Here is a 27,078-nt window from a genome sequence, read left to right on the forward strand (position 1 = left end):
TAGACATTTACTAAGCAATAAATGTTTTGTTTTTATAAAGACTATTTACTAAATGATCACAGAATAAAATATTAAATTAATTGCCAAGTTATTTGCATAACTCTTGACTAAGTCAAGTCAAGAATTAGATTTTTTGATATTTTAAGAAGTATGAGAGGCTGTGTGTTTGAAACATGAAAAATAACAAAGCAAAAGTTCATTTTACAGTACAGATATTCAAGTTTATTAATCTGTAAGTATATCCATATGTTGATACCTTTGGCTTTGGAGGCTCTGTGTTGGGTGTGTTGCCCTCCTCCTTGTGTTCAGCTCTCTGTTTGGGGTCGGTGAGCATCATGGCATCTCCTGAGCCCGTCATGGGTCCTGCAGGACATTTGGACACTTGAGATTGCTAGATGAAGAGATCTGATCATTCTCTTCCAAATGAAGGAATAAATTATCTATAAACTGTGAAGTGTAGCATTGAAGTGTAATGCTAGAAGGTCTAAATAACACATAACTACGTTTTAGCTACTGGTTCAAAAATTGCAAAATGCAATGGGAAGCATCAAAATCCCACCCAGTTATATTGGGCAGCTACACCTATTTTTGGTCCTGCCACATATCACTTGACACAATCACAGCTAGTTTCATCCAAACTCGCATTAATATACAGCAATACAGTGTATTGTTTAGAATGTAACTTTACCTGTAGGCATGGTGTTGTATGAAGGTCCTTGAGGTGTCATCCTGGATGAGCTGTTGCTCGGTGGATGGTTGTAGGGACCTCCAGGGCCCATTCCAAGCATATGGGAACCACCCTGATACCCGCCTGGCCTATGGACAACAACAGCAAACATTTTACTTCTTTTTCAACTCACTTCCAACAAGAGTCTGTCTATCCTGTGAAGAGTTCATTGGTAGGTTGTTAGTATTCATTACTGCATTTTCTTTCAGCAGGCAAGCGAAAACCACAGGGACAGAAGAGGGGGTTAAAACATTCAGCATTAAAACACAAGAAAAGCTAGTATGCATTCAGTTGTTTGTAGCACACTTTTGTCCTAAAGGGTTATTTATCTGCAAACAGTTACAGCAGGTGTGTATGTCTCATTTTTGCAAGACCGGTTTAGTTTAAATGAGAAACATAAAAAAACACAAACTTAGTCCATATACAGAAATCACAAGAATATGCAATATATCACAATACCAAATACAAGTTAAGTTTTTAAATTTATGGTTCTTAGTTATGAATTTCTGTGTAAATTCTAACTTAAAGTTTTATATTTAATTCAGCAAGACAATTTGTGCAAAAAACACATTTATATAGACAATTTATATGAAAAATATCCAAAGAAAAGATTGATTTCACTTTCAAACTCAATCCAGGGTTTCCCGCAGCACATTTCAGTTCAGGCGGCCCGCCTAAGCGTGGAAACCCTACCGCCTTAACTAGGTTGTCCAAAAAAAAATATAATTTCGCTGCACAAAAGGCCGTCAAGTGCATCTCGGAGAATAGTAAATGTGCCCGCGCGCCACATGGCTGAAGTGAGAAAGACATGGTCCGTCATGTCTGGAGGGTAGCCAGTTGATAAAACACGTGTTTGGAGAACTGTAAGTGGACTTATGTTTTGGGTTTATTTAAGCCTGTTATTGTATTCGTCTACAGTTCTTGCAAATTTAAAGTAAGTTAGCTGGTGATTTTTGTTGTTTGAGCAACCTGCTAGCTAGGTTTCACGTGCCTGTTGATTAAATATAATTGTTGAGCGCTCTTGCTCACTTTATTTATGTGCATTATTTACATGCTACAGTAGTTAAGATAATGTCATTAATAGTGGGAAATAATCAGTTTTTATCATTTTTGCGCCATCTATCATCCTTCGCCTGACGTTCCACAACATCTGCTTTAGTTTGTGTTTATTAACCCTTTAGTTTCACTTCATCACGCAGCTATTCCAGTTAGAGGTATCTGTTAAAAACATTTAATTCATTAATAATCTAAAATGTGTTCATTTTCTGTCATATTTTCTTCAAAATTAAGTTTTATTTGAGTGTTTTAAATAAAAATATCATGCCCTCTGCCCCGCCCACTCGCCCAACCCTACCACCTTAAATAACCAATTTTCTGCGGGAAACCCTGCAATCATTCAATATACTTCTGTATCAAAACCTGATTTATTTGTACACACAAGGGATTGCTTGTAGTTTTTGCACAATATGAGTTGTTGCTGCTGCTGCTACAATTAAATCACAATATATGTTTTCATATTGTGCATCTCTAATCAGAACTCCAAAATTTTTAAAAGTAAATGAATACCTGTTAAGTATTTACACATTATATAAACAAAACAAAAATCACAATAATTACTTTTTTGTGTAACTATTTATACATATGAATCATCTGTATTACAACTACAGCTCACCCAAAGTGAAAAAGAGCCATTCAAATTTCGTGTCTTTTGTAGGAAGCACTGGTGCTCCCAAATTTAAAATTATAGGAGCATCCATTAAAAATTATTGGAGCACAACAACTTCATACTCCTGAAGATTAAAAGCTTGAACAATCAAACCTATTTATATTTAAATTCAGTTATTAGTTTTGTACAAATCCCATTTTTTCTGGATTCTGTATTTTCACTTTTATTTTTTTTTAATGGTTCATTACGTTTTACTTATCAAACAGCATGTTTCACTCTTTCCCTGTCAGCATTTTTTTTAAGCTGCCAGCCATTGGCAGCATTTTTTATGATTTTCACAAAAGATTAAGGCCTCTCAGAAAATATTCTTCCTTAAATATATAAACATACAATATATTTACAGACCCTCTGATTTTAAAACAGGCACACTGAAGGAGAAAGAAAAGGCTGACACAGACACTGTGTGTAAGTATATAGTTTGTGTCGTTTCCAGCATACATGAGTAGAATCAAGCATAGTAAAGCCATCCAGCCAATCACAGCAGGCCGCAGGGGTCAGAGTTTAAACCTACCCATACAGCTCAGTATGTGCCTGCCCCTGCCCAGAGCCGTAGTGAGGGTGAGGGGTGGGGAAGGAGGCCGGTCGCACCCCTGGCCCGCACAGGCCGGGGTACACGGGGGACCTGGCAAATGAAGGCCTGAAGCAGGGGAAGAGCACATGAGTCTCTAAGGTACTTTCTCACTTTCATTCCAGTTGACAACTCAGAAGATGTGTGGCCCTGTCCCAAATACTGACCGTCACACTTTGGATAAGTAATGGTGCGTTTACTGTCGGCTAGCAGCCTGCCCGTGCAGGCTCAGCAAAAAGGTGTTTAGCAGCCACAAAGAGTGGCACGTAAGCATTCTTCTGAATCATAAAATGTGCGCCTGTATAACTCAGTGGTAGAGCATTGAGTTAACAGCGCAAAAGGTCAAGGGTTCGAACCAAAGGGCAACATTCCGAGTGCACTATTTGGGACAGGGCCCTTTATTTTATGCTAGCTGTCAATCATGTTTTAAAACAACTATCATAAAACAACCTATTCAAAACTTTTATAAAAATATTATATTTATTACTAAAGTATTAAAATGTACATAGAATTCATTGTTTTTTTTAGCATATAGCATTTTTTGTTCACTAGGTGAAACAGAGGCCTTGACTGAGCAAACCACCCTATGCAGAATAAAACATCTCAGCGATATGAATTTATCTAAAGTATTATTAATTTCTTTAAGTGTAGTGCAACTATAAATACAGATTGTGCATTTTAATTATTGCCAGATTTCCCTAAGCTGTTTGCTGTTTTTAATATCTTTTTATTTGTGCAAATATAGAAGTTGTCATCTTTAACCACCTATGCAATCTAGAAAACAGAAAACATCTTGGTCTGATGAAGCAGGGAGCCACATGGGAACTTTGGAAAACATAATTAAAGTTGTAATTTACCTGGCCTGGCCCGAGGGTGCTGGGTTCTGCTGGGGAGGCGGAGGGCCGCTCTCGTGCGGTTTACGGCTGACGTTGGGTGGAGGTGGACCCATCCCTGGGCCAGCAGATTGAGGCATGTTAGGAGAGGTTGGAGCCACATTGCTGGAGCCTGCCGGGTACGGTCGACCTCCAGCTGAGTGTCCTGGTCCTCGAGCCGTGGTCATGGAACCGCATGGCTGCCCAGGACCCTGCCCGTGCATCGGACTGCTGGCATTCATGCCAAGACTGTTGCCCATACCTGGGCCGGGGCCACTGTAGTTGGCACCGGGTGTCCCACCATAATTAGGAGGCCGTGGGTAATTACCTAGAGATAAGAGAGGAGTGTCCGCATTAGCACAGTAAGCCAGTGTAATAAAGGGGGTAAATTTGGTAACTTTTCATTTAAGTTTAGTTTCAATTTTGTTTGCACAATCAAGCGTAAGTATTGCTTAATACATCTTAGTGAAACTTGACTTTAAATATTAAAGGGCATGTAACTTGTCCTGTGCCTGTCATCTCTTTTATACCCAAGTAGTTCACATGTTATTTTCAGCCAGACTTTCTCAGGGTGTACAAAAATGAGTACAAAAATCCACTTATGCTGAAAATAGGGACCTGAGTCATATCTAGAAACCAAAATATGAGAGCAGGGGGATTGTGTTCTTTTGACTTGAGCCATTAATCACCGAAACCACTGAAGAAACCACAGAAATTCCCGGGCAATCACCCACAATACCTCAGAATAGTGAGTAAATGTTTTTGAATGAATAAGCACCGTTATTTAGAACATGCAGAAATCTAGTTTTCTTTTCAACTTTCCTCTCTCTTAATGACAACATGAAATGTGACGCATGTCTCAGTACATTGGAAAATTTAGGGGAAAATAATGTGGGACAGGACTGGATTTTAGTAATAGGAATTTGATTGGATCCCTAATAGATGCCATTGCCATCATTACACGTATAAATCTAATCATGATCCTTGTAGTTTTTGCATAATATATACACATGGGTGTAACTTTGGTTTGAGAAGTGGGGGGCACAAAATGGGGGAAATATTTTCAAACTGAATCCCATTTCTTGGATTTACATACGTTTAGGGACTATGGTGATAAAAAATTCAGGAAATAATTAAGTTAAGGCAGACTCAGTCGTGCTCCTTCGTGACGTTGTTCGGTTAAAATATCTTTGAAACTAGAGGGGACACAAAAGGGACTTTGAAAAGTGGGGGGACAGGTCCCCCATGTCCCCAGTGGAAATTATGGCCCTGTGTATACACGTAATCAACGCAGGACATATATGATTCTTTATCCGGATTGGATCTCTGTTGTTATTAGTAACTACGGTTTTCTGTGAAATATGATATATTTTAGATTATTATGGGACAAATGTACACATTTTCTAAATTTTGCGAGCATTTGAAAGTTGTGCGAGCTTATTTCATCAATTGTTCTGATATATCCGAGAAAGCTCTTACATTTTTTTACATGTTTACTAGCAACACAAGCAGCGGACTCTGACATAATATTAGTTTGGTTCATTTTAAACCCCTCATTTCTCCCCTTCGTGTTTAAACAAAAGCAGAGGAACTCATCCACCTACCATCCCCAGAAGGGGTTAAAAGTGGACAAAAAAGAAGGATTTAAATAACAGGTGTAAACATTAATATGTCTCTCTAGACCACTTGTGATCTGATTGACCAAAACGCATTTTAATTTCAGGTATAAACAGCCCCAAAGTACACCGGCGCTAAAATATCATTTTCATAATGACCAATAAAATCTACCAAGAGCAGCACAAAATTGTTTGAGACATTTTTTGGCCGTTACATATGGCCAAACTTGCCAGAAAACTGACAAGCACAAACCTTAGTAATTCGTGTTGTAAATAGTCTCAGACGCAAAATTTATGGAAGGAAAACTCCTACAAGTGCAAATACAATAAGGTCAGTCGCAAAAATAACCATGTCCACGTCTTTTCTGCGCTAATTTTTCACTGAGTGTCTTTTAGGGGTGTGCATTGGCACTGCCCTCACAATTCAATTCAATTACGATTCAACAGGTAACGATTCAATTCAATTCGATTCTACTATGCATTGCGATGCATCAGAATTCTACTGTACACAACAAGGCAAATTTTTAATAAGTCAAGTAGTAAACTCAAGTGCAACTATTCTCAATAAAAACGGAAGCTTAGCAGCTTTAAGACAATGACAATTATATACCTGAGATGAGAATTTTACACACAGCGTAAGTCTTGTCTAGTTGCCCATTAACTTCATAGAATCCGAAATGTGCCCATATGTCCACTTTCCATGGAAAAGGGTGCGTTTTTATTTACCCGTCTATCACTGTCATCTCTCTCCGCCTCAGCCGTTTTGATTGTTGTTGTTATGCCCCCGGAAGTAATTGAAACTTCACAACTTTATTGTCCACTCGAGGCCAGAAAATAAACAGTTACATAATCGATTATGGCACTTTGCTGCATCGATGCTGAATTGTGCATGCCCGTATTGCGATGCATTGCCGAATCGATTATTGTTGACACCCCTAGTGTCTTTAGTAAATCATGATAGTAGTTTTTAACAGCAGAAGTGTATATTATTGAATTATATAAGGAAATGAAGAGTATAAGTTTTAAAATGTATTTAAAACAGGGTGGTTATCTTGTCAAAAGTTAAACTACAAAACGTGTAAGCCGTTTCTTTAAATTTCAGTGATGAAACTGAAAATATCTGCACCGAACCTATATTTATGCCTGACACTACTGTCTTTCTTGTGATTTAATATTATGGTCGGTGTTCACTTTCAAATGATAGCAAAGAGATTCCTGAAATAAATAATATCATCAGGTCTTTTTTGTATCTAAAGTGAATACAGACATGATCAAAGTCAAAGTAAGCAAGCAGGTATTTCTGTGGTAAATAATAACATTATAAATAATAAATCATTAATTTCAGTGTTTTTCTTGTTATAAATTAATGTTTAATGAATTGTGTATAAAGCTTAGTTTTTATCATTTCTCATTTGTCGTTTTTTTTGGTCATGACTGCTTTGACGCGCTAAATCTCCAAATTAAATAAAAAACTGAATTGTAGCCGGGGTTTCCAAGGTAGGATCACCTTTGTTATTTTTTTAGGTTTAGTTACAAAATGTTTTTGTGTGATGTTCTGTAGATCGTGGCTTTAAAATGTTATGAGAAATGATTAAACATTTTACCTTAAAAATATATATAAATGCATCGTCAGTTTTGTCTTCGTTTATTACAGTTTTGGTCACTTTATCAGAAAGTTGTTTATGTGTGCTGCTCGTGAAAGAAAATAAAAGTTACCAATTTGTACCTGGTTTGGTCCCTCCCAACCCATGCACACACACATAGATGATTCGACTATCGGTCGACTATGGAAAGATTCGACAAGTCTGATTCGAATATGTAAATCCTTAGTTGAGGACACCCCTAAAACCCATGATGAACACAGAAATTGTGATTTAGTTATAGTAACATGGTCGTTGACAGAGGTGAAAATGAATAACATATTTAGTTTTTATATTAAATTACAGAGTTTAAAATAAAGAGCATGCATGCTCGAAATGTCACACGTTATGGGAAAGTCTTTTATTAAATACATTTTTGATACTTTTGGAGCTTTGGTGTGCCAACTTTACATATATGTGACCCAGGACCACAAAACCCTCATAAGGGTCAATTTTTTAAATAAATTAGATACATCATGCTGAATAAATAATTTTTTCTGATAATACTTTAAAATTTAAAAAATCTCAAAGTATGTTTGTGATACAACTACTGACTTCCCCTGCTTAATAAAAACTGAAAACATTTATTAACTCTTTAAAGTAACATCACAATAATTATAAAAAATATAAGTATTATTTTTTCTCTATATCTTTACTTTTCCCCTCATTTAAATCAGTGAAATAATCAGATCTTCGTGTGGGAGAGTTTTATCCGAATGGATTTTCTGTATATCTAATGTGGGAGTAAACCTTCAGCAGGCTTTCAGAGAGTCTTTTCTTTAACATAGTGTGTCTCCTCCTGACATCTTTCAAGATCATCTGAGGACATTCAGGTTGACACCCACTGGACATTGAGTTTCTCTGGGGACGAGCCATCTCGTTCGCCGTGTGGAGTTTCGTCTAGCAAGCTCCTTCACGGTGGGGAGGAGGAACGCTGCTGCCTGCCAGAATGTCGACATGGACCTGGAGCAATGCCAATTACATAGAGATGCTGTACACCACTGTCAGACTCTCTGTGGTGACTTTCCTGCAACCCTGTTAATCCCAAAATTCCCTCGGGTAAAAAAAGTGGGAAAGGTGCCATGAATCTCCAGGATACAGGTGGCTGCTTTACTGACAACGCCTGAAGCGATGCATAGATGATGGGTTTGAGGCACAGGAACGCAACGTGATGACTATTGGAAGTTAAAATGATGTGCATACCTCACCTTGTTTCAAACACCCTTAAGTTTTTATAATTCTGCTACACAAAATGGCCAAGCTTCTTTGACACAATGGGACTCTCACAGATCTCCACTTTCTCCTCACCTCTAGTCACAAAATAAGATTGAAAGACAAGCTTAGATCACATGGGTATGTTTGTTATTTCATTATCAGTTTTTAAATATATTTTAAGTATTTTTTAGTAGTCTAATTTTAAACTTTTTTAAATTTTGTGGGATGACTAGTAAGGGATAAGATGGTTTTTATGCATCTATCTGGATTTAGGGTGAATTTTGAGGAATGACCAAGTTCACTGTGCAGTTCAGCTACTAAAAGGCTACTTTTGGTTTTGGGAATGCTTTTAATGTTTCCTTGTTTGTAATCTTCTGTTAAAAGAATAAATGTAATTTAAGTTCCAATCAACCTTTGCAAGTCTTCGGTGCTGGACTGCTGCTATAGGTCAGTGAGTATCAGCAGAACAATTCATTGCTGTTGTCTTGAGTCAGCTGTCAGTCATGTGAGTGAGTACAAGGCAACAGGGACCATCAATCAGACAGAGCGGAGGCCACAACATTATAAAGGCACGCTTAGCAGCCGTTCATTTATTTCACCAGCACGCCATAACATTTCTGATGAATTACTGCTGGGGTCTGTTAATGGACTCTTTCACACACAGCACACACACATACACAGCTGAATCAACAAGAGACATTTCAAAGAAATGTTCCCTCAGAAATTAAAATCATTTACTTGTTTTACACTTGTATGCGTCCCATATTTTCGGACCAATCAAGATGAACCATGACGTGGTATGAATGTGATGTAAGATCTATAGGTTAGTCGAGTAAAATGATGATCTATTTCTCTCCCAAATCTATCATGCTATGAAAGCGTTTATATATGCTATTTATTTTACACTTTATGTGAACTTCTTACAGTTATATTTTAACTTAATTAATATATCTAATATCTAATCACCTGTTGGTTCTATGTGCTCCCACCGGTTCTAATTGTCCACTGGTTATAATCATTATTTAGTTATAATCGCCCCTGGTTCTAATCGCCTGCTGGTTCTAATTGCCGTTAGCTATAATCACACGTTGGTTTTAATTACCCATTGATTATAATCATTAGTTGGTTCTAATCACTTGTTGGTTCGAATCCCCTGATGGTTATAATCACCCGTTGGTTATAATCTTTAGTGGTTCTAATGGCCCGTTGGTTATAATCATTATTTAGTTATAATTGCCCCTGGTTCTAATCACCTGCTGGTTCTAATTGCCGTTGGTTATAATAACCCGTTGGTTTTAATTACCCATTGATTATAATCATTAGTTGGTTGTAATCACCTGTTGGTTCTAATCCCCTGATGGTTATAATCAACCATGGGTTATAATCATTCGCTGGTTCTAATGGCCCATTGGTTATAATCATTAGTTAGTTGTAATCGCCCCCTGGTTCTTATCGCCAGCTGGTTCTAATTGCTGTTGGATATAATCGCCCGTTGGTTCTAATTACCGGTTGGTTATAATCATTAGTTGGTTCTAATCCCCTGATGGTTCTAATCACACATTGATTCCAATTGCCTGCTGGTTCTAATCAGCCGTAGGTTCTAATTAGCTGCAGGTTCTAATCACTCGTTGGTTCTAACCATTAGTTGGTTCTAATCACTTGTTGGTTATAATCACCCGTTGGTTATAATCATTCGCTGGTTCTAATGGCCCATTGGTTATAATCATTAGTTAGTTGTAATCGCCCCCTAGTTCTAATCGCCAGCTGGTTCTAATTGCTGTTGGATATAATCGCCCGTTGGTTCTAATTACCGGTTGGTTATAATCACCTTTTGGTTCTAATCCCCTGATGGTTATAATCACACATTGATTCCAATTGCCTGCTGGTTCTAATCAGCCGTAGGTTCTAATTAGCTGCAGGTTCTAATCACTCGTTGGTTCTAACCATTAGTTGGTTCTAATCACTTGTTGCTTATAATCACCCGTTGGTTATAATCATTCGCTGGTTCTAATGGCCCGTTGGTTATAATCATTAGTTAATTATAATCGCCCCCTGGTTCTAATCGCCAGCTGGTTATCGCCCATTGGTTCTAATTACCGGTCGGTTATAATCACCTTTTGGATCTAATTCCCCAATGGTTAAAATTACCTGTTGGTTCTAATCACTTGTTGGCTCTAATCCCAAGATGTTTATAATCACCCGTTGGTTCCAATTGCATGCTGGTTCTAATCAGCCATAGGTTCTAATTAGCTGCAGGTTCTAATCACTCGTTGGTTATAATCCTTAGTTGGTTCTAATCACTTGTTGGTTATAATCCCCTGATGGTTAAAATCACCCGTTGGTTATAACCATTAGTTGGTTCTAATCACTTGTTGGTTATAATCCCCTGATGGTTAAAATCACTCGTTGGTTATAACCATTAGTTGGTTCTAATCACTTGTTGGTTCTAATCCCCTGATGGTTATACTCACCCGTTGGTTCCAATTGCCTGCTGGTTCTAATCAGCCGTAGGTTCTAATCACTTGTTAGTTATAATCATTAGTTGTTTATAATCCTCTGATGGTTATAATCACCCGTTGGTTATAATCGCCCGCTGGATCTAATCATTAGTTGGTTCTAATCACAATCACCTGCTGGTTCTAATCACCTTTTGGTTCTAATCCCCGATGGTTAAAATCATAAGTTGGTTCTTATTGCCTGCTGGTTCTAATTGTCGTTGGTTATAATCGCCCGTTGGTTCTAATCACCCGTTGGTTCTAATCACCCGTTGGTTATAATCATTAGTTGGTTCTAATTACCCATTGGTTCTAATCTTTAATAAGCCACACATGACAAGTAATCGGACAAACCAAGGATAATTGGCTTGACATCCTCGTACAAGTGGTCTCACAAGTAGAAAACCTAATGATATAAGTATGTTTACCTGAAGGGCCATACTGGCTGCCCTGGGGACCATAAGAGGAGCCCATTTGATATGAGCTCACACTGTGGTGCATAGGGCCAGTAGGACAGGAGTGTGGGGACATGGAGGGTCCTGGCTGCTGGGCTCCAAACTGTGGACCAGGTGCATTGCGCTGCATGTTAGGAGCAAATCCTACAACAGTGAAACAGAAGGAATGAGAGATAAGCTTGATCTCACACAGCCATACCAGCAAGCAGCATAAGGTCTGGTCCACATTGCTGATTTTACCGGCCAAGAACTGCCAACTATTGAGACTGATATGTAAATATTTTATGCAACTGAACACAGTTTAGTTGTGTAGTTGAAACTACAGGTCTCGAGCTGTGATTAGAAGCATAGTTAGTCTGACATGTATTTATTTTGCTTGTAAACTACTCTGTCTTGCGCAAAAAAGCTTAAAGATGGCGGCGCACACATTTACGTCAAAAATAAGGTGGATGCGCCATTTGAGTTTTTGGATTCTAGCCACTACCACCTTTGGCTCGCTCACTGGGAGACTGCTAATATGTATTAATAGAAACACTTAATATCACTATAAATAAAAGAGTTTGATTACAATCTTTTAGGCAATCATTTTAACCCTTTGTAATGTAAAATGCATTTTTCTTTATTATTTTACGATGATATTATTATCCTATTTATATATAATTATTCTGTCTAAAATGCATTTTCTATGAAGCTGCTTTGCATGAATGCACACTGCAATAAAAATGTATAAACAGTATACGCAGTTTGTTTGTAGATGCAAGTCAAAAGAATCAAACAAAATCCTAAATATCTTTCAAAGGTTTGATGCCTCTATTGTGATGAAACCTATTGTTTATATAGATTATTGTCGGAGCTCCAAACCAACAACTTTCCACAAACTCAGATGATGCCAGCATCAGCACGGTTTATGGGAAACAAGCTTGTGCAGCATAGCAGTCATCCAGAGGGAGAATATATCCATTACAGTCATTAATATACGTCTCACAAATGAGCCCATTCATCTAAAGTGACTCCGGAAAATACGCCGGAGCGGACGCACATTATTTGTAAAAGATGACAAATAAGCACTCTTTGGGCATTCAGCAAACAGGTCCGGGATGCTGGCTGTTAAAAGAGGTGAAGCGAGTGTGAGCTCACCTCTGTCCTGAGACATGGGCGACTGACTGTGGGCCGAATGGGAGCCCACATCTGGAACATTGCCTGGGGTCTGAGGGGCCATCTGTGTACCTGAAAAGTAATACATACAGTACTTGTTGATGTAAACTAGGGCTGCACAAATATATTTACATATTTTTTAGGTGATGCACAAAAATAAGTGCTAAAAAATCCCCTGTCAGTTGCTTATCTAAGTTCATTTTTGATTCGGTACATTTCCGAACATTGCGTTATAATGAAACAGACATAGACACAGTGTATATAAGGGATTTATTGTGCAGAGCAGACAGCTTTGTTGATTATAATGGGAGTGTTTGCGATAACTCAGACATTGGGTGAGCGCGCGCCAAACTGCAGGGCTCAGACAGACGCCTGAAACCCTGTAAACCTGCAATGAGTGACAGCTTTGTTGATTATAATGGGAGAGTTCTGGTATTGTTTCACTGCCTGCATTTTGTGTATCATTTATTCAGATTTGAATAACGGCTTTGTTTTTCATGCAGCTAGGAGTGCCAATGTGAAGTTGACCGACTGGCACGGTCTCGTGTTAGTGATGTATAAAACACAGGTTTTCAGGAACACAAGCTGCGTCCAATTTGATGGGTGGACTTCAAAGGCAAAGACTTGGTTTTCGAAGGACGCAGCATGAAGCGAAATGAAATGAGACGGACTAGCCTAGTTGTGTCACCTACAGTTCCCGCCCATCATGCCCGTCATTAGTCCCTTTCACACATACAGTCTTTACTGGTTAATTGGAGTTAACAGGTTACCTTTCTGGTTAATCGGGGCTGCCAATTTTTGAACAAAATATAGGATTACCAGCATTTAGAACTGACGACGTCAGACCACACTGACTGCTTCGGGCCAATCATACCATTTTAATACAGATGACGCGTTTACTTAAAGTCTTAAAAGTCGAGCACACCTGAAGTTTACGTCCACATTTCTTCACCAAAGTTGTTTAAAACAGCTTAACATCTATTTACCGAATTTTCCGAGGTCCTTAGCACGCCCTCTGTGAAGCCGTATGTGCAAACAATACTGTTCTTAAAGACGCAGGTGGGTGATTCTCGAGAAATTAGACTTATGAAGTGTTATGAAAAATCTCTTCATGTACTATTTTGCACATTAATTTCAAATGACATCATACAAACCAATTTTGTTGTTTTTTCCACATTTAAAAGGAAAATCTTCATTACCGCAACGTGTCCATGACTGGATTTGGGTTCTTTGACATGGAAATATTTATAATTAAAAATCTAAAAAATAAAAAGCTTCAGTGCATGTTATACTATAAACATTTACAGTAAAGAAACATGTGGTATTTGGTGATCATTGGTAAATGTAGAGACAATAATAAGGAATATAAATGTGTCCAAGAAAATGTGTTTCAATCATTGTTTAAGCCCTCAACAAAAAAAAATAGTTGGAAGGGACATAATTGAATGTGACACACAAGATGGCTACCAGGTAAGCAGTTCTTATTTTTTTCTCTCCAGATAAAAGTTTAAATTTTGTTTGTCATAGTAACTAGACAACTTTTTAGTTCTCATTACTGAAACATGAGTTTGTAAATGCATTTATTTAATGTAATATCATGTTGCGGTAATGCTAATTTTTGATAATGCTAATCTAAAAATTGTAAATAATTTTATAGGAAATATTTTGAAATCCTCTAAAGGGGACAGAGAATGAAAAACCATTTTTACCTTGTCTTTGTTAAATATTGGTAGTCTACCCGCATTCACGAACACACAAAAAGTGCTAAACATGCTAAACATCTCAGTTTCATAGAAATTCCTCTTTTAGAAATGTTAGCCAGAAAACGGCCCAATCTGAATAACTGATGCTTATGACATCACAGGCATCTCACTGCCCCTCCCCACTTTAAAATAATTGGCTACATTTTTTGAGTGGCAGCAAAGTCAGCCAATCAGTAATGAGATTGCAAGTTAAGCCAGTAGGGGGAGCCAAATAGGTGCAAAACCACTTGTTTAAAATCCCCCACCCTAATAGAGCTATCTGAGAGAGGTTTTTAGGAAGCTTCTAAGGCAGTACAGACCCAAACAAAAAATTTTTTGTCTACATGTCACATCACAGAACAAGGATAAATACCCCATTCAATCATTCTGTCACCTTAAAAATAAAAATTGGCTTCAGGGGCTTTTTAAAAATTCGGATGGTGGACACCTTCTAAATCTGGATTTTGTGAGAATCACCCAGGTTCCGTTTGCCGTCGCCTAATGCAATGTTTTTGGTTTACAAGCAACTTCGCAATCACCAGCGTTTACCACAGACGTGAAAACAACAAAATATGGACAGGTAACTTCTGCTTTCTCGCCGAGTTTACCGGTATTTTGTTATTGATGTATGAATGATGTCTTACTGATAAAAAGACGAAACATCACTGCGTGTGTGAACAGCACATTTTTGTATTTACTGGTAAATTCATTCTGGTAAATCATGGTAATTTACCAGAATAACTGTGTAAAAGAGTCTAGTGGGACACAGCAGAAGAGACGTTTCTGACTTTATAAAACAAATGTGACCCAGGTCATAAATCACACGGATATCGGTCAAAATTATAAATTTTTCTTTTATGACAAATAAACATGAGGTTATTATATAAAGATCATGAAGATATTTTTGTAAATTTTCCCGTAAATATATAAAAACTTTATTTCCGTGATGCAGTTGGTAAGGACATAATTTGGGCGATTTTCTTAATATTTAGATTTTTTGCACTCTCAAATTTCAGATTGTATCTTGGCCAAATATTGTCCTATCCTTACATTTAGCTTTCAGATAATGTATAAATCTCAATTTCAAAAATTGACCCTTATGACTGGTTTTGTGGTCCGGGTCATAAATATGGAACCAGAATTTTTTTTACTTATGACACGTTGATGTACACAAACCAGCAGTATATCAAATGAATCAACCTTAAAAACATACAAAAGAAAAAACACAACATACTCAGTTTTGCAAAAATAATATTAATACAAAACATAATTTGTAATACTAAAAGAGTGACAAGGACTTTTTTGCAAAACACCCACTTTAATTTAACTAAAGGCTTTAAAAAAAAAATCCAGCTATTGTAGACCTGCAATTAATCTCTGGATAGCTAAAGGCTATTTGTTGTATCTTTGGCGGCTCAATCCTTTGAATTGGGATGACCTTACTAGCCTTTAGGCATGCTGATGTGATCGGTTCTGGGTGCGTCCGAAAATTAAGGCAGTTGACTTGTTGCCTCACGAGGCAATGACTTTGGCGGCAGCTCTGGGAAACACATTCGGACAGCCTTCATAGGCAATGTAAAGGAATTCTGTTTGAAATCCCATATTTCAAAACTACAATACTAATTTCTCACTAGAAATGCAATCAATATCAAATCAAAATGCAATCATATAACCTTATTTACACTAAATTTGTGCTCCATCTGCTTTCTTAGCCACCATTTCGTCCGACCGATCACATTCTCAGTGCACTCCCATGCATAGAGTTGTGGGACAAGATGATGAAGGTATCTCAGGAGACAGAAAGTAAAACAAACGTTGGATTCGGACCTACTTTGTTGCCTTGAATGCTGCCTTATTTTAGAGATTTCAAATGGAGCCCTTGAAATGCAGCTTTCTTAGGACGTGGCCTTTGAACTGGGACACAGCTATTTTTTTGAACATGTAGCTTACATGAAACATACGACATGACTTTTTTATGTAAACTCTAATAATCAAAATCATTAACCGCAATTACATAATCAGTGCAAATAATAAACAGTGATTATTTTGTCACAATTGTGCCGCCCAAGTTTCACACACACACACACACACACACACACACACAACCGCAAATACAGTTAAGGGTGTCGTACAAGAGCTATTTTTCACTATAAATATCAGACAAATTAGCCTAGAGGGCAGAATATCTAACCACAAGTCTCACGAGAGGCGTTTAAGGCAAATTTCATCTCTCCAAGGAGCAATTGTGTGTGTGTACGTGTGCAAGATATTCAGTCTGTGGTAATGGCACAAAGATCATATGTCAGGGTCAGTCCAGCATGCAGCTAATGGCTGTCAGTTCTCCCAGTAGGGATGAGGCAGTTTTGTGTGCAGCAGGGTAAACGCTCTCCTGTGGACCTTGTTAGTGACATCCAGAACGGAAGGGGAAAACGGCGGCTTCGGCTACACAAAGCCCTCTGCTGCCAGGCTATCAAAAGAAGCCCGGCTAACAATGCAGCTCACAGCAGGACAGTAATTGTGTCAAAGTGACTCCAAACTGCTAACAGACTTTCAAAACTATTTTAATGACTGGGTGACTTTTTGAGAGTCAGCTCGAATCTTGCAGCTAACCCACTGCTGCCTGGAGCTCAAACACAGCATTTTATTTCCAATATACATTCAGAACAGTTTAATGTGGTTTATTCTATGAGAATACATGACTGCATGCCTGGTCATAGACAGTTAATTTCCAAGAAATCTGTTTAAAATATTTCAGTAGCATAACAATAAGGTTATATTTGTTAACACTAGACAGGTACATTTCCCAAAGAATATGAAAAAAAATTCGGACCACAAAATCATAAAAGCCAGGAGTAAAACGAGCCCACCCCTGTGTCTCTACAATGTTCTGATGCAGAGATACAGGTCTTGCTAAACGGTTGATAGGTACCTCTGTTTGGTTGCTAGGTAGTAAATTGGCATCCATCAGTGATTATAATTCAAAACCCATGTCTCTACGATGTTCTGATGCAGAGATATAGTTTTTTTAATCGGTTGCTAGGGAACCTCTATTTGGTTGCTAGGGAGTGAATTGGAATCTGTCAGTGATTTTATTCCAAGCCACAAGTAAAACAATCCAACCCCTATGTCTCTACGGTGTTCTGATGCAGAGATATAGTTTTTTAAATGGGTAACTACGGTACCTGTTTGGTTGCTGGGGAGTGAATTGGCATCCACAGTAAATGCATTAGCTACTAATGAGAAATAATAGTTTTTATCATTTAATTCTTTAAATCTTTGATCACACTACACTTTTCGTTCCATTTTATTTATACACATACGAACGCGAATACGAATTTATACACATTTTGCTGCGTACCAAAGTTTAAGTCTGGTGAACTCTGACATGCAGATTAATATCATGTGAAGGTATGTGACTAGTACAAACCGGTACGTCATGGCATGACCTTTCTCTCTACTGAAAAGCAAAAATGGACGAAGCAAAAAAACACATATTGACGAAGCGCTCCCTGCCAACATTCGCAGTAACGTCCAAAAAATATGGCCATCTCAATCTAATGTGACTGCCGCTTTATTGTTAGTTAATGCCAATTCAATTAATTGTGCACTAATGTTAACACTATTGCTAAAGTGTTAACTATTTTTTTATTATTATTCAAACCAATTAATCTTAAATATCAAATGAATATTCTATATCACCTAATTTCGCACAATTCAGATTTTTTTAAAATCATCATCTTAAAAAGTACTTAATTAAAATATAAAAATTTAATTATTTAAATTATTCATACAGAAATATTAATAATTTTTGTGTTTTAAATTGAACAGTATAGATAATATTGCTTTGTTCAGCAATTTTTGACATAAACCAAGTAGAAAATCTCAACATCAAACAGAAACAAATGTGTTACCTGGCCCGCTGGCAGGTGATATGGGCCCAGAACGGGATTGATTAGAACCGACAGGTGAGCCGACCGGTGAAGGCGACGGCCCACTGCGCATACTGGGAACTCTGGGAGAGGCGTGGGGTGAAAATGGTGACTGGGCGGGGTTACTCTGCTCGCCCTGGCTACTGGTGGAACCCGAAGCGCTGACGGCCGAGCTGAGACCCGCCTCTGTTCCTGTGGGTAGGTCATCTATAGAGCCAGAGAGATCCTGAAAAACAAAAACAGAAGAAAGAGGGTCAAAATCAAGATCTGACATAACAGAACAGCCATACATTTATATGTAGATTAGAAGAGATCTATATTGGGTATTTCAAAAGAAATCCACAGACTGGTGGATCTGACTGCACGTTCAACATCTGAGGTGATAAGAGGTTCTGGCCCAGGTTCTAGCAAAGGAACAGCTCCAGGCGAGCTGGCGGTTATCAGGTCTCAACGACTACTAATTTTTACTGCCTGTGGTCTCAGATCGAGGAAAACTGGAATGCACAGCATCAACAGCACCAGAAATCTTCCGTTACTACCGAGCACTGAGCCAAAACAAAAAATACGACCAATTTCTTCTGCCATGTAGTACAACAGTCTGAGCGGTGCTGAACAAAACTTTCCTACAAGTCCTTAAATTCCACGACACATGAGCAGTGTGGTTCATGGAGCTGAATGAATTACCATGATGGAAACTGAGTCGGTCCTCAGATGGGACTAACTTCATGTTGCAGGAGTTATGACCATGACCTAGTTGTGGATGAAGAGGAACATATGAACATATACCGCGTGTTGACCTAAATGACCGAGCATGGTGAAAGCTATGGGTCAGTTCTTCCAGTTGTAACTTTCTCCAACGGATTTTCCAGTTACGCTGGAGTGCTTGTTAATGTCATTGTGCAAGCTTTTTCCAAATGACTCAAAAGAAGTTCGCTTTGGAGGGATGGCCCTATATCATTACCCTGAGTAAAGACGTCCATGTGGGGACAAAGAGAGATAGCACCTGTTAGTTGTTGTTTTTTGTGGTTGTGAGGAATGGTTGCTATGTTCAACCATTCAACTACGAATGAATTTGGACATACTACTCGCCTCGCTTACTGCTTTTTGCCTCTATATACACTATGAAAGTTTCGGATGCAGACCAAGTGTAGAGTTGAAACCTGTTTTATGTTTGCATTTATATCAGATCAAGCTTATCTAAAAAAAAAAAATCCTACCCTAAATGTCATTCCACTTCAACCTTGCACAAATTAGCCTACACTTTAGCTTGCTTGATTTATGCCCATAATTAGAAATATTCGTTAAGTCTTTGGCTTCTTTAATTGATGAACGTAATTATTCAGGCTCATTGGTCACTCGTCTACCTCTCTTACCAGAGAAGAGAAGACAGAAACCGGAGAAAAATAAATTAATGCAGCGTCTCTCTCTTCTGATTGGTGCGATTGAGTAATGCAGCCCACCCAACGCTCATTCTTCATCATTTCACATGACAGCCCCTGTACCAGCCAATTAAAACACAGAGGAATTATGGGAGTTTAACTGGGGAGCCAGGCGTGGCCATATAAAACCCTGCAGTTTTAAAAAAGCTGGGACCAGCTGAATTTATGTCCAATGTCAGAGCTGCGTGTCAAAATGAAGAGATATAACAAGATAAATGGCAAGTAAGATGTGCCTCCCCTACACTGTAAAAAACAACCTATAGAATTTACTCCAAAAAATTGTTGTAACAATTTGCACTCACTTTGTTTGAGTAAATTATATCCTATATATTTGATTAAAAAGTACCTAAATTTAATTACTATGATAAAGTAAAAAAAATTAGGTAAGGTCTACCTATTTTTTCATAACTAATTACTTATAAAAAAATGAATAACATTAACCCTATTGGTATTAAGGCACAGATCTATTAAATTATTATTAATAATGATAAGCCATTAAGAAACATTACATATTACTTATTCAGAGAGGGTTGAATAAGAAAATAGTCATGCACAAGATTGCATAAATTGCTTGCTTTATTGACCAAATAACATTCTGTAAACATTTAAAACTAATTATTGGACGTATAATAACCCCAATACATTTCAAGTGAAATACAACATATCATAGTTTTACATAAAGCTTCTTGAAAATATTATTTCATAAAACAAAATAAACCAAGGCTTCATGAGATGTTAAAAAACCATTAAAAGCAAGATTCCTAAATACTGTTCTTCACGTTATCATTAGAAAATTAAAGAAGACAATAATATGAGAGGAAAAACTGATCTCATTTACCTCAGTAGACTAGCATGCTATATCGATACAAACAAACATTTCAACTTCATTTAAAACTTATTAAGTGCAAAAATACAACTTCATATTATGCTATAACTCACAGTACACGTGCATAAAACATTGAACACTAACAAGAAGTACTTACATTCAATTTTAAGTGATTCAACTTCATATACAAGTCTCATATATAACATATGAACTCCGAAATACTTTTTTGAACAGACATTAAAAAGCGAAAGGCAACGTTAAGTATATATCCGTAAATGATAATAATAATAATAATAATAATAATAAAATGGCTTCATAAATGGATCCCTTCTAAAACAAAACTCAATATATTAACAGATAAATGCAAGAAAACTTTTACAGTAATTATCTAGCATCGACAGCTTTACCGTTGTTTGTTTGTCTGCTCGACGCCCTCCCGTCTGTATCGTACATCAACCGTCCGCTGCTCTCTCTCGTCACGTGGCTTGCTCAAGTTCAACCACTCATATTGAGCAGCTCCGCTGTTCACGAGATTCAGACATGTAAATAATAATAATGGAAGTTAAAATTTTAATCATAAATATGGATATTTATTCGTATTCGCAGGTGCAAGAACTGGGCGATGTTTCATTCAAAGCTAACCTGACTGACATATTCTAACCTATCAATCTGTCAACAACAGAGAAGCACGCAAATGACTAAACTTCTGGTAGATTTTACAGTTAACCAACTTAACATTTCCATTCATGATGATATCAACAAGTTAAATAAAAACTTACCTGTCAACAAACCGCAGTTCTCCCGCCGATATGATATGAAAAAATGGTGACTCGAGTCCCGCCTGGATGTTGATTCATGCGCACTTTGCGGTGCTAAGGCCAATATTTTGGGGTATATGTTACTTATTTTTTTAGTATTGCAGTTATTACTGTTAAAAATTGGATAGTGAAGGTAGAATATACCCATTATTTTTTATTTTACTTGCTAGCTTATATACTTAATTAAATTATAACTAATTTTCATGGGTTAAATTTAACACCCTCCAGAGTAATTTTTTACAGTGTAGTTAATGTTCCTCAATCAAGCTTTACTAAATATTTAATAGCGCTGCACGATAACTTGCTAACAATGTCAGATACGATATAATAATGCATTCAAAAATTCAAAAAGTGAAAATTATATAACTAATAATTAATTTCACATTCTTCAGGGGGGAAAGCATCACTCTCGTCTAGCCAGTATCTCTGCTATCTGCATTAATCGTAAAATTTGCCAATACGTAACTTTTCAAAGAATTAAAACCATTCAGTTATTGTAAATAATTTGCTGCGATGTGCATATTGCAGTATTGCTGCTGTTTTACAGTAACTACCGGCCCTAATATTTAATGTGACTATCCCATGGGACTCGAATTTACACTTTAATAAGCTGCTATTAAATTGTATTTCTGTGAATAATATTAAGTGAAACAATTGTTAATGTCCTTACTGGTTTTATGTTTATTTGGGAATGAAAACTGACCAAAAGTAGTAGAAATGCCACAGCAAGGGTGTTTTACGTTTTTTTTTTTTTTTTTTTTTTTATACGTATATGGAATAACAAATGCAACCTAATTATTCTTGTTTGTAAAATTAAGATTTTTTGTATTTAGAAGTTTGTAAACTTCTAAATACAGACCTACATCAGAAAAGAGGTTCAATTAAGGAATAAAACAGAAACAGCAAGTGATGATGGGATTTTCTATGGGATTTTCTCTGCAGAAATGAGCTTTGCAGTTTGACAATATGAACGATAAATGAAAAAGCCCAACAATTGGATGCAATTTGGGGCGTTCAATCACAAGAATGAACAATAGATGGGTTTTTAGCAAAGGTGAGGGCCATATGAGTACACATGATACAAACACACACAAACACGCACATACACACAATACCCTGATGGAGGAATACTCTTCTCTGTTTGTGAAGCCTGACAATCTGAGAATAGACTCTGACATATTAGGCTTGACGACAGCACTCCCCAGACACAGAGTCAGGAGTAAAGCTGGATTAGGCAACCGCAGCAGAGACACAAGAAAAATGACACTCTTATGACAGCAGAAGGCAACCATAATAAGTCTTCACGCTTAAAACCACCTGTGACACAGCCAAGCTTTTTATACTTCAGGTATGAAAAGGTTTTTATTTCACACAACCGGTTAACTGGTAGATGTGGTTATTGTGTTTGTGGAAGAAAAGATTGATGAGGTGACACTTCACTGAACACCAAAGACTTCAAAACGGTGGATGTGAATATAACGGCTCAACATCATGAAGTCATTAAAAATCTTAAAAACTCCATAGTGAAAGTCATCAATTAAAAATGCTTCAGGCAGTGTTTACTTAATTTTATATAAACACTTGTCTGTCGTTTAATTTTAAATTATAGTGATCATATGACGTTGCTAAAAAGAAGCACCACAACTACAATGTATATGTTAATAGATTTATTTTATTAAAAATAAAACACCACCACCAGGCTTTACACATCCTATAGCCAGCATTTAAAATTTGGTCTTCTATTTTATTTATTTATTTTGCTGCATAGATTCCTAAATTAATACCCAAATGCTGTTGAGATAGTATAGCAGCAATAATAATTTAACAATTACAGCTAACATGGTTAAGATTACAATTTGAATCTGGATCGTCGTCATTAATTACAGTAGTAACATTGGCTGTAATCGGCTCGTTCTCGTCATGCTCGCGGTTCGTCTTTCACATTTTCGCGCTTCACATACCAACGTAGCACGGCAACAAGGAATGACTGACGCTCATATAAGCCAATCCGCGGTCTTCATTAAACGCAAGCACTTAATGGTGAAATTTGATCGGTTATGTAACGTTGGAGAGAACAGCAGCACGCAGCACCATAATCTAAATCAAGTCGCACAACAACAAAATGGGCAGTCACACAAATGCTCCCAAATATATTTTAAGGTCGCACAGATTAAATTTCGGTCGCATATGTCGGACCAAAATAGTTGCAATTTCGAGCCCTGTATGTGTTGTGTGTATACTGCGAGGTAAACCTTGCAAAATATTTTATTTAAATAATCACAACAATGTGTGAAAATAATTTCATGAACAAACCAAAAAATTTATGAGAATTAAAAGTCAAGGCCCTAAAACAGGCAATTAATCGTCATAATATATAAGACAATTAACCGTCAGCCAATTATCATAACCGTGACAGCCCTACTAAGAAGCATCACATTTCCGGCTGATGTCAGAGGTATTCAGGCCAATCACAACATAAAGATTAACTGGCCAATCAGGGACACAGCGCTTTCCAAATCAATGAGTTTTGTACATAAATCAGTGTGTTTCAGTAAGAGAGGGAAATCTGGAGCTACAAAAATATACAGTGGAAATGTGGAAAATAATGTGTTAAACCACACAAACACATTGTATTACACCAAATACACAAAATAAAGTTTTTTAGCAATGAAATAGGTGCCCTTTAACACTCCAAAGACAAAGGAAAACATGAAATTGTATGACCCCTTTAATTGTTATAATTATATTCAACATTTTAAATAAAGAAGCTTGTTTTGGTATCGAAATTAGACACAGGGCATTTTTTATACTATATTTATGAGATAATGTAGTCATTCGGTTGTTACTGCAAAATAAATCAGGATGATCACGACCTATTTACAATAACAAGTAGCTGACTGTACATTTAATACGCAAAAATATTAACTCTTTCACCGCCAGCGTTTTAAAAAAAAGTTGCCAGCCAGCGCCAGCGTTTTTCTAGATTTTCACCAAAGTTTAATGCCTTCCAGAAAATGTTCTTCTTTAAATATATAAACATACAATATACCAAATGAAAGAACAGACCCTCTGCTTTCAAACAAAAAAAAACCCGTTTCATCCTACCTTCAGTAGTTCTTTTGTAATCAGCTTTTGAATATGGGTAGGTTTCTGCAAAAACACCACATTTTGAGCAAAAAGCAGAGATAAATCCATTTTTGTGATGGACTTTTCATAGAGATCCCATTCAGAGCGATCTTTAAAGCAGGCACGGACATGCAGCCGCTTGCCATAGGGCAATACTTCCGGGTTTAAAAAGTTGTGGAAGTCTTTGCGGAAAGACGGAAAATCTCGTCATTGGAGGGGAAGCGTTTTCTCTTAATTGACGAGATATCTCGTCAATGGCGGTGAAAGAGTTAATCCATTTGTAAGTAATACAAACCTTCTCCTAGGAATAAACTTCTTTAAGCGAAGTCGCAACAAAGTTCAAACAAGATGTTTTTGATTTAATTAATTGTAAATAAAATCTAATTAAATTATTAATTATGCATATTTATATTACATTTATTTGAAAGTATTAAATGGCAACTATCAAAAAGACTTGCAGTACACAGATGAGGCTGTGTTATAAGAATCAAGCAGATTTTATATGCCTGGGATAACAAACTTTCGAATCAAGCGTTTCATTGTCCCGTGTAATAAATATAACACCATGACAAAGCACTGCATTACTTCATATATCTACAATTTATTATCTTCTTGTTGAAATTATTAAAGACACCGATAGAAAAGGAATTCACATCTACAAGAGTTTATATCTATAGAGACAGGAATATGAATGAAAATATCTCCCTTTAAAAACAACAAAAAGGATGGAGAACAAACACTCAGTGTGATAATAAGAGATGCTGTATGACAGAAGTGTGCGACGGAGAGGATGTCACCGTCATCTCATCATATCTCATCTTGTCAGTGGTAGCATCAAAGAGCTGTCTGATAAAAATTTCTACCACCGGCTCACGTACACGCATCACCGAGTGCAGCTCCCATTCACAGGCCATTAAACAGTGAAGTGTGACAGTGGCTTTCTGTTGTGGCTGATGTCAGTTCTTCAGCTGACAGCAGTGATAGCAGTCGTCTATGGAGGATCAGACTCGCTCAGCAGGTGTCCTGTCAAATTCATCCCAGCAATCATTTCTCACCAAGAACGTCTGAGCGGTCTCAAGATCGTACACAGGGCTTCGACCGAGAAAACCGAGCTCAGTGGTCAAAGATATGGGCTTACACCGGAAGGATTGATCCTGGATCAGGTTATATTTTACACTATGTAGGATGATTTTATGTAGAAGAGTAAAAACGTGCTTTTGGTGTAAACCTATTAGTTGAAACTGGACCATCATACGAAATCTATTTTGATGGACTGCAACAACAATCAGGTCTTTTGGAGGCAGTATTTGCTCTTAGATAAAAGACTGAACCCATCCTCCACACTTGGAGGTGACATTGTAGCAGCTGCAGGCGTCGTCTGGTGTCTGCTAACAATAGCTGGGAGTCTGGTGATTGTGGACAGGGTTGATGAGCATCATCCTGGGGTTCACATCTATGGCAAATCAAATGCGGAACGGTATTTGTCTTCACAATGTGAAATATAATAACCATTGCCTGTTTTTCAAATCCTGAATAACAACATCAGTTCATTAGATATCACAGAAAAGGTATTGATTAAATATGATGAGGCAAACCAAAAGTCAATGGTGTGTCATCACTGCTGGAATTAAATGCTAAGCAAGTCTCTCCTTGGTGCCGGCACAATGGTGTCCTTGTGGGGTCCAGACCAATACCTGAAGACCGGAGGGCGAGTCCCACTGCCCGGTATTTCTCCAAACGTGGATTGAATTCTCCGTGCACATCCTGGCCTTTACTATGCCCTATCTATAGGACAATGCCAAGCCTCCTATTATTATATCCCAGACGGACACTTTACAATCCAGTTTTTAATATTTTATATTCATGCTGTTTTAAAAATAAAACGCCTCTCCGACCTCTTCCAGTTTTTGCTTGGCCACAGAAGGTTCATGTTATTTTGCCCCAGAGCATCACAGAAATAAATGGATGAAAGAGCAAACAGACGAAGACGGCAAGCGCACTTCACCTCAAGTGCATCGACTTCAAGCTGGGCTGTTCAGAGACTTTAATATCACGACCGTCTCGGCTTAAAAGAGGGGAAGAGAGGGGCTTCTGCATCCACACTAACGTTCGAGAGTTTTCCCTCTGTGACCCTCCAATCTGATCTTTGTTAAAAGCAGACATTAATCTTTCATTTCCTGTCAAAAGCCAAGAGGTCCACAGAGTAAAACCACAGCAAGACTAAGCTGCGGCGTCTCACCGGCTGAACGACCTCCTTGTCAAGGTCTTGGCATACGATCCAAAGTGCGAGCAAGAAAGTGCTTAGGGTTTGGAGTTTCGGGAACCATATGAGAACGATGGCCCTTCACGGTTGGTTTTATATCTCCCCTGACGATCTGAAAGAAGGTCAAAGCCGAAGCGCTCTTCCATCGCCACTTTAACTTCAATGGCTTTCTCTTTGATAGAGAGTCATCAATCTATCCATCTACAGCGGATCACGATTCCCCTCGGACACCATCAATTAACAAAACAGCACTGTTTGAAGCCTACAAGCCAAATTAAAAAAAGAAATTGGATTCACCGAACCAATTAGTGTTCGTAATATGGGCAATGAGACCACCGCCCGAAGGTGCGAAGCAGCTCCGAGATTATCTTTCCTTATTGACAAGCCGAAGCGACTCGTTATTTATTTGGAAAGACGTGAGGCGAAAGGGAATAAGGGGACGGATAAAAGATTTTGGCGATATGTA

At 37.6% G+C, this 27,078-nt stretch overlaps 1 protein-coding gene across 6 annotated transcripts in view; it reads right to left on the minus strand.

Annotated features, from left to right (window-relative positions):
- Nucleotides 1-27,078, minus strand: part of arid1b (AT-rich interactive domain 1B) — a 104,545-nt gene that overhangs the window by 20,458 nt on the left and 57,009 nt on the right. For 3 of the 6 annotated variants that reach the window (XM_065268771.2, XM_065268767.1, XM_065268766.1), the window contains 7 exons: nucleotides 18,123-18,366; nucleotides 12,452-12,541; nucleotides 11,288-11,458; nucleotides 3,879-4,221; nucleotides 2,965-3,090; nucleotides 689-816; nucleotides 257-363 (listed from right to left, as the gene is read on the minus strand). In XM_065268771.2, coding sequence (XP_065124843.1) covers nucleotides 257-363; nucleotides 689-816; nucleotides 2,965-3,090; nucleotides 3,879-4,221; nucleotides 11,288-11,458; nucleotides 12,452-12,541; nucleotides 18,123-18,366 — 1,209 coding nt within the window. The remainder of the gene's footprint in view (nucleotides 1-256; nucleotides 364-688; nucleotides 817-2,964; nucleotides 3,091-3,878; nucleotides 4,222-11,287; nucleotides 11,459-12,451; nucleotides 12,542-18,122; nucleotides 18,367-27,078) is intronic. The other 3 variants (XM_065268772.2, XM_065268769.1, XM_065268768.1) reach the window with 1 other exon arrangement.

Source organism: Paramisgurnus dabryanus, chromosome 12 (genome assembly GCF_030506205.2).
Source record: "Paramisgurnus dabryanus chromosome 12, PD_genome_1.1, whole genome shotgun sequence".
Lineage (NCBI taxonomy): Eukaryota > Metazoa > Chordata > Actinopteri > Cypriniformes > Cobitidae > Paramisgurnus > Paramisgurnus dabryanus.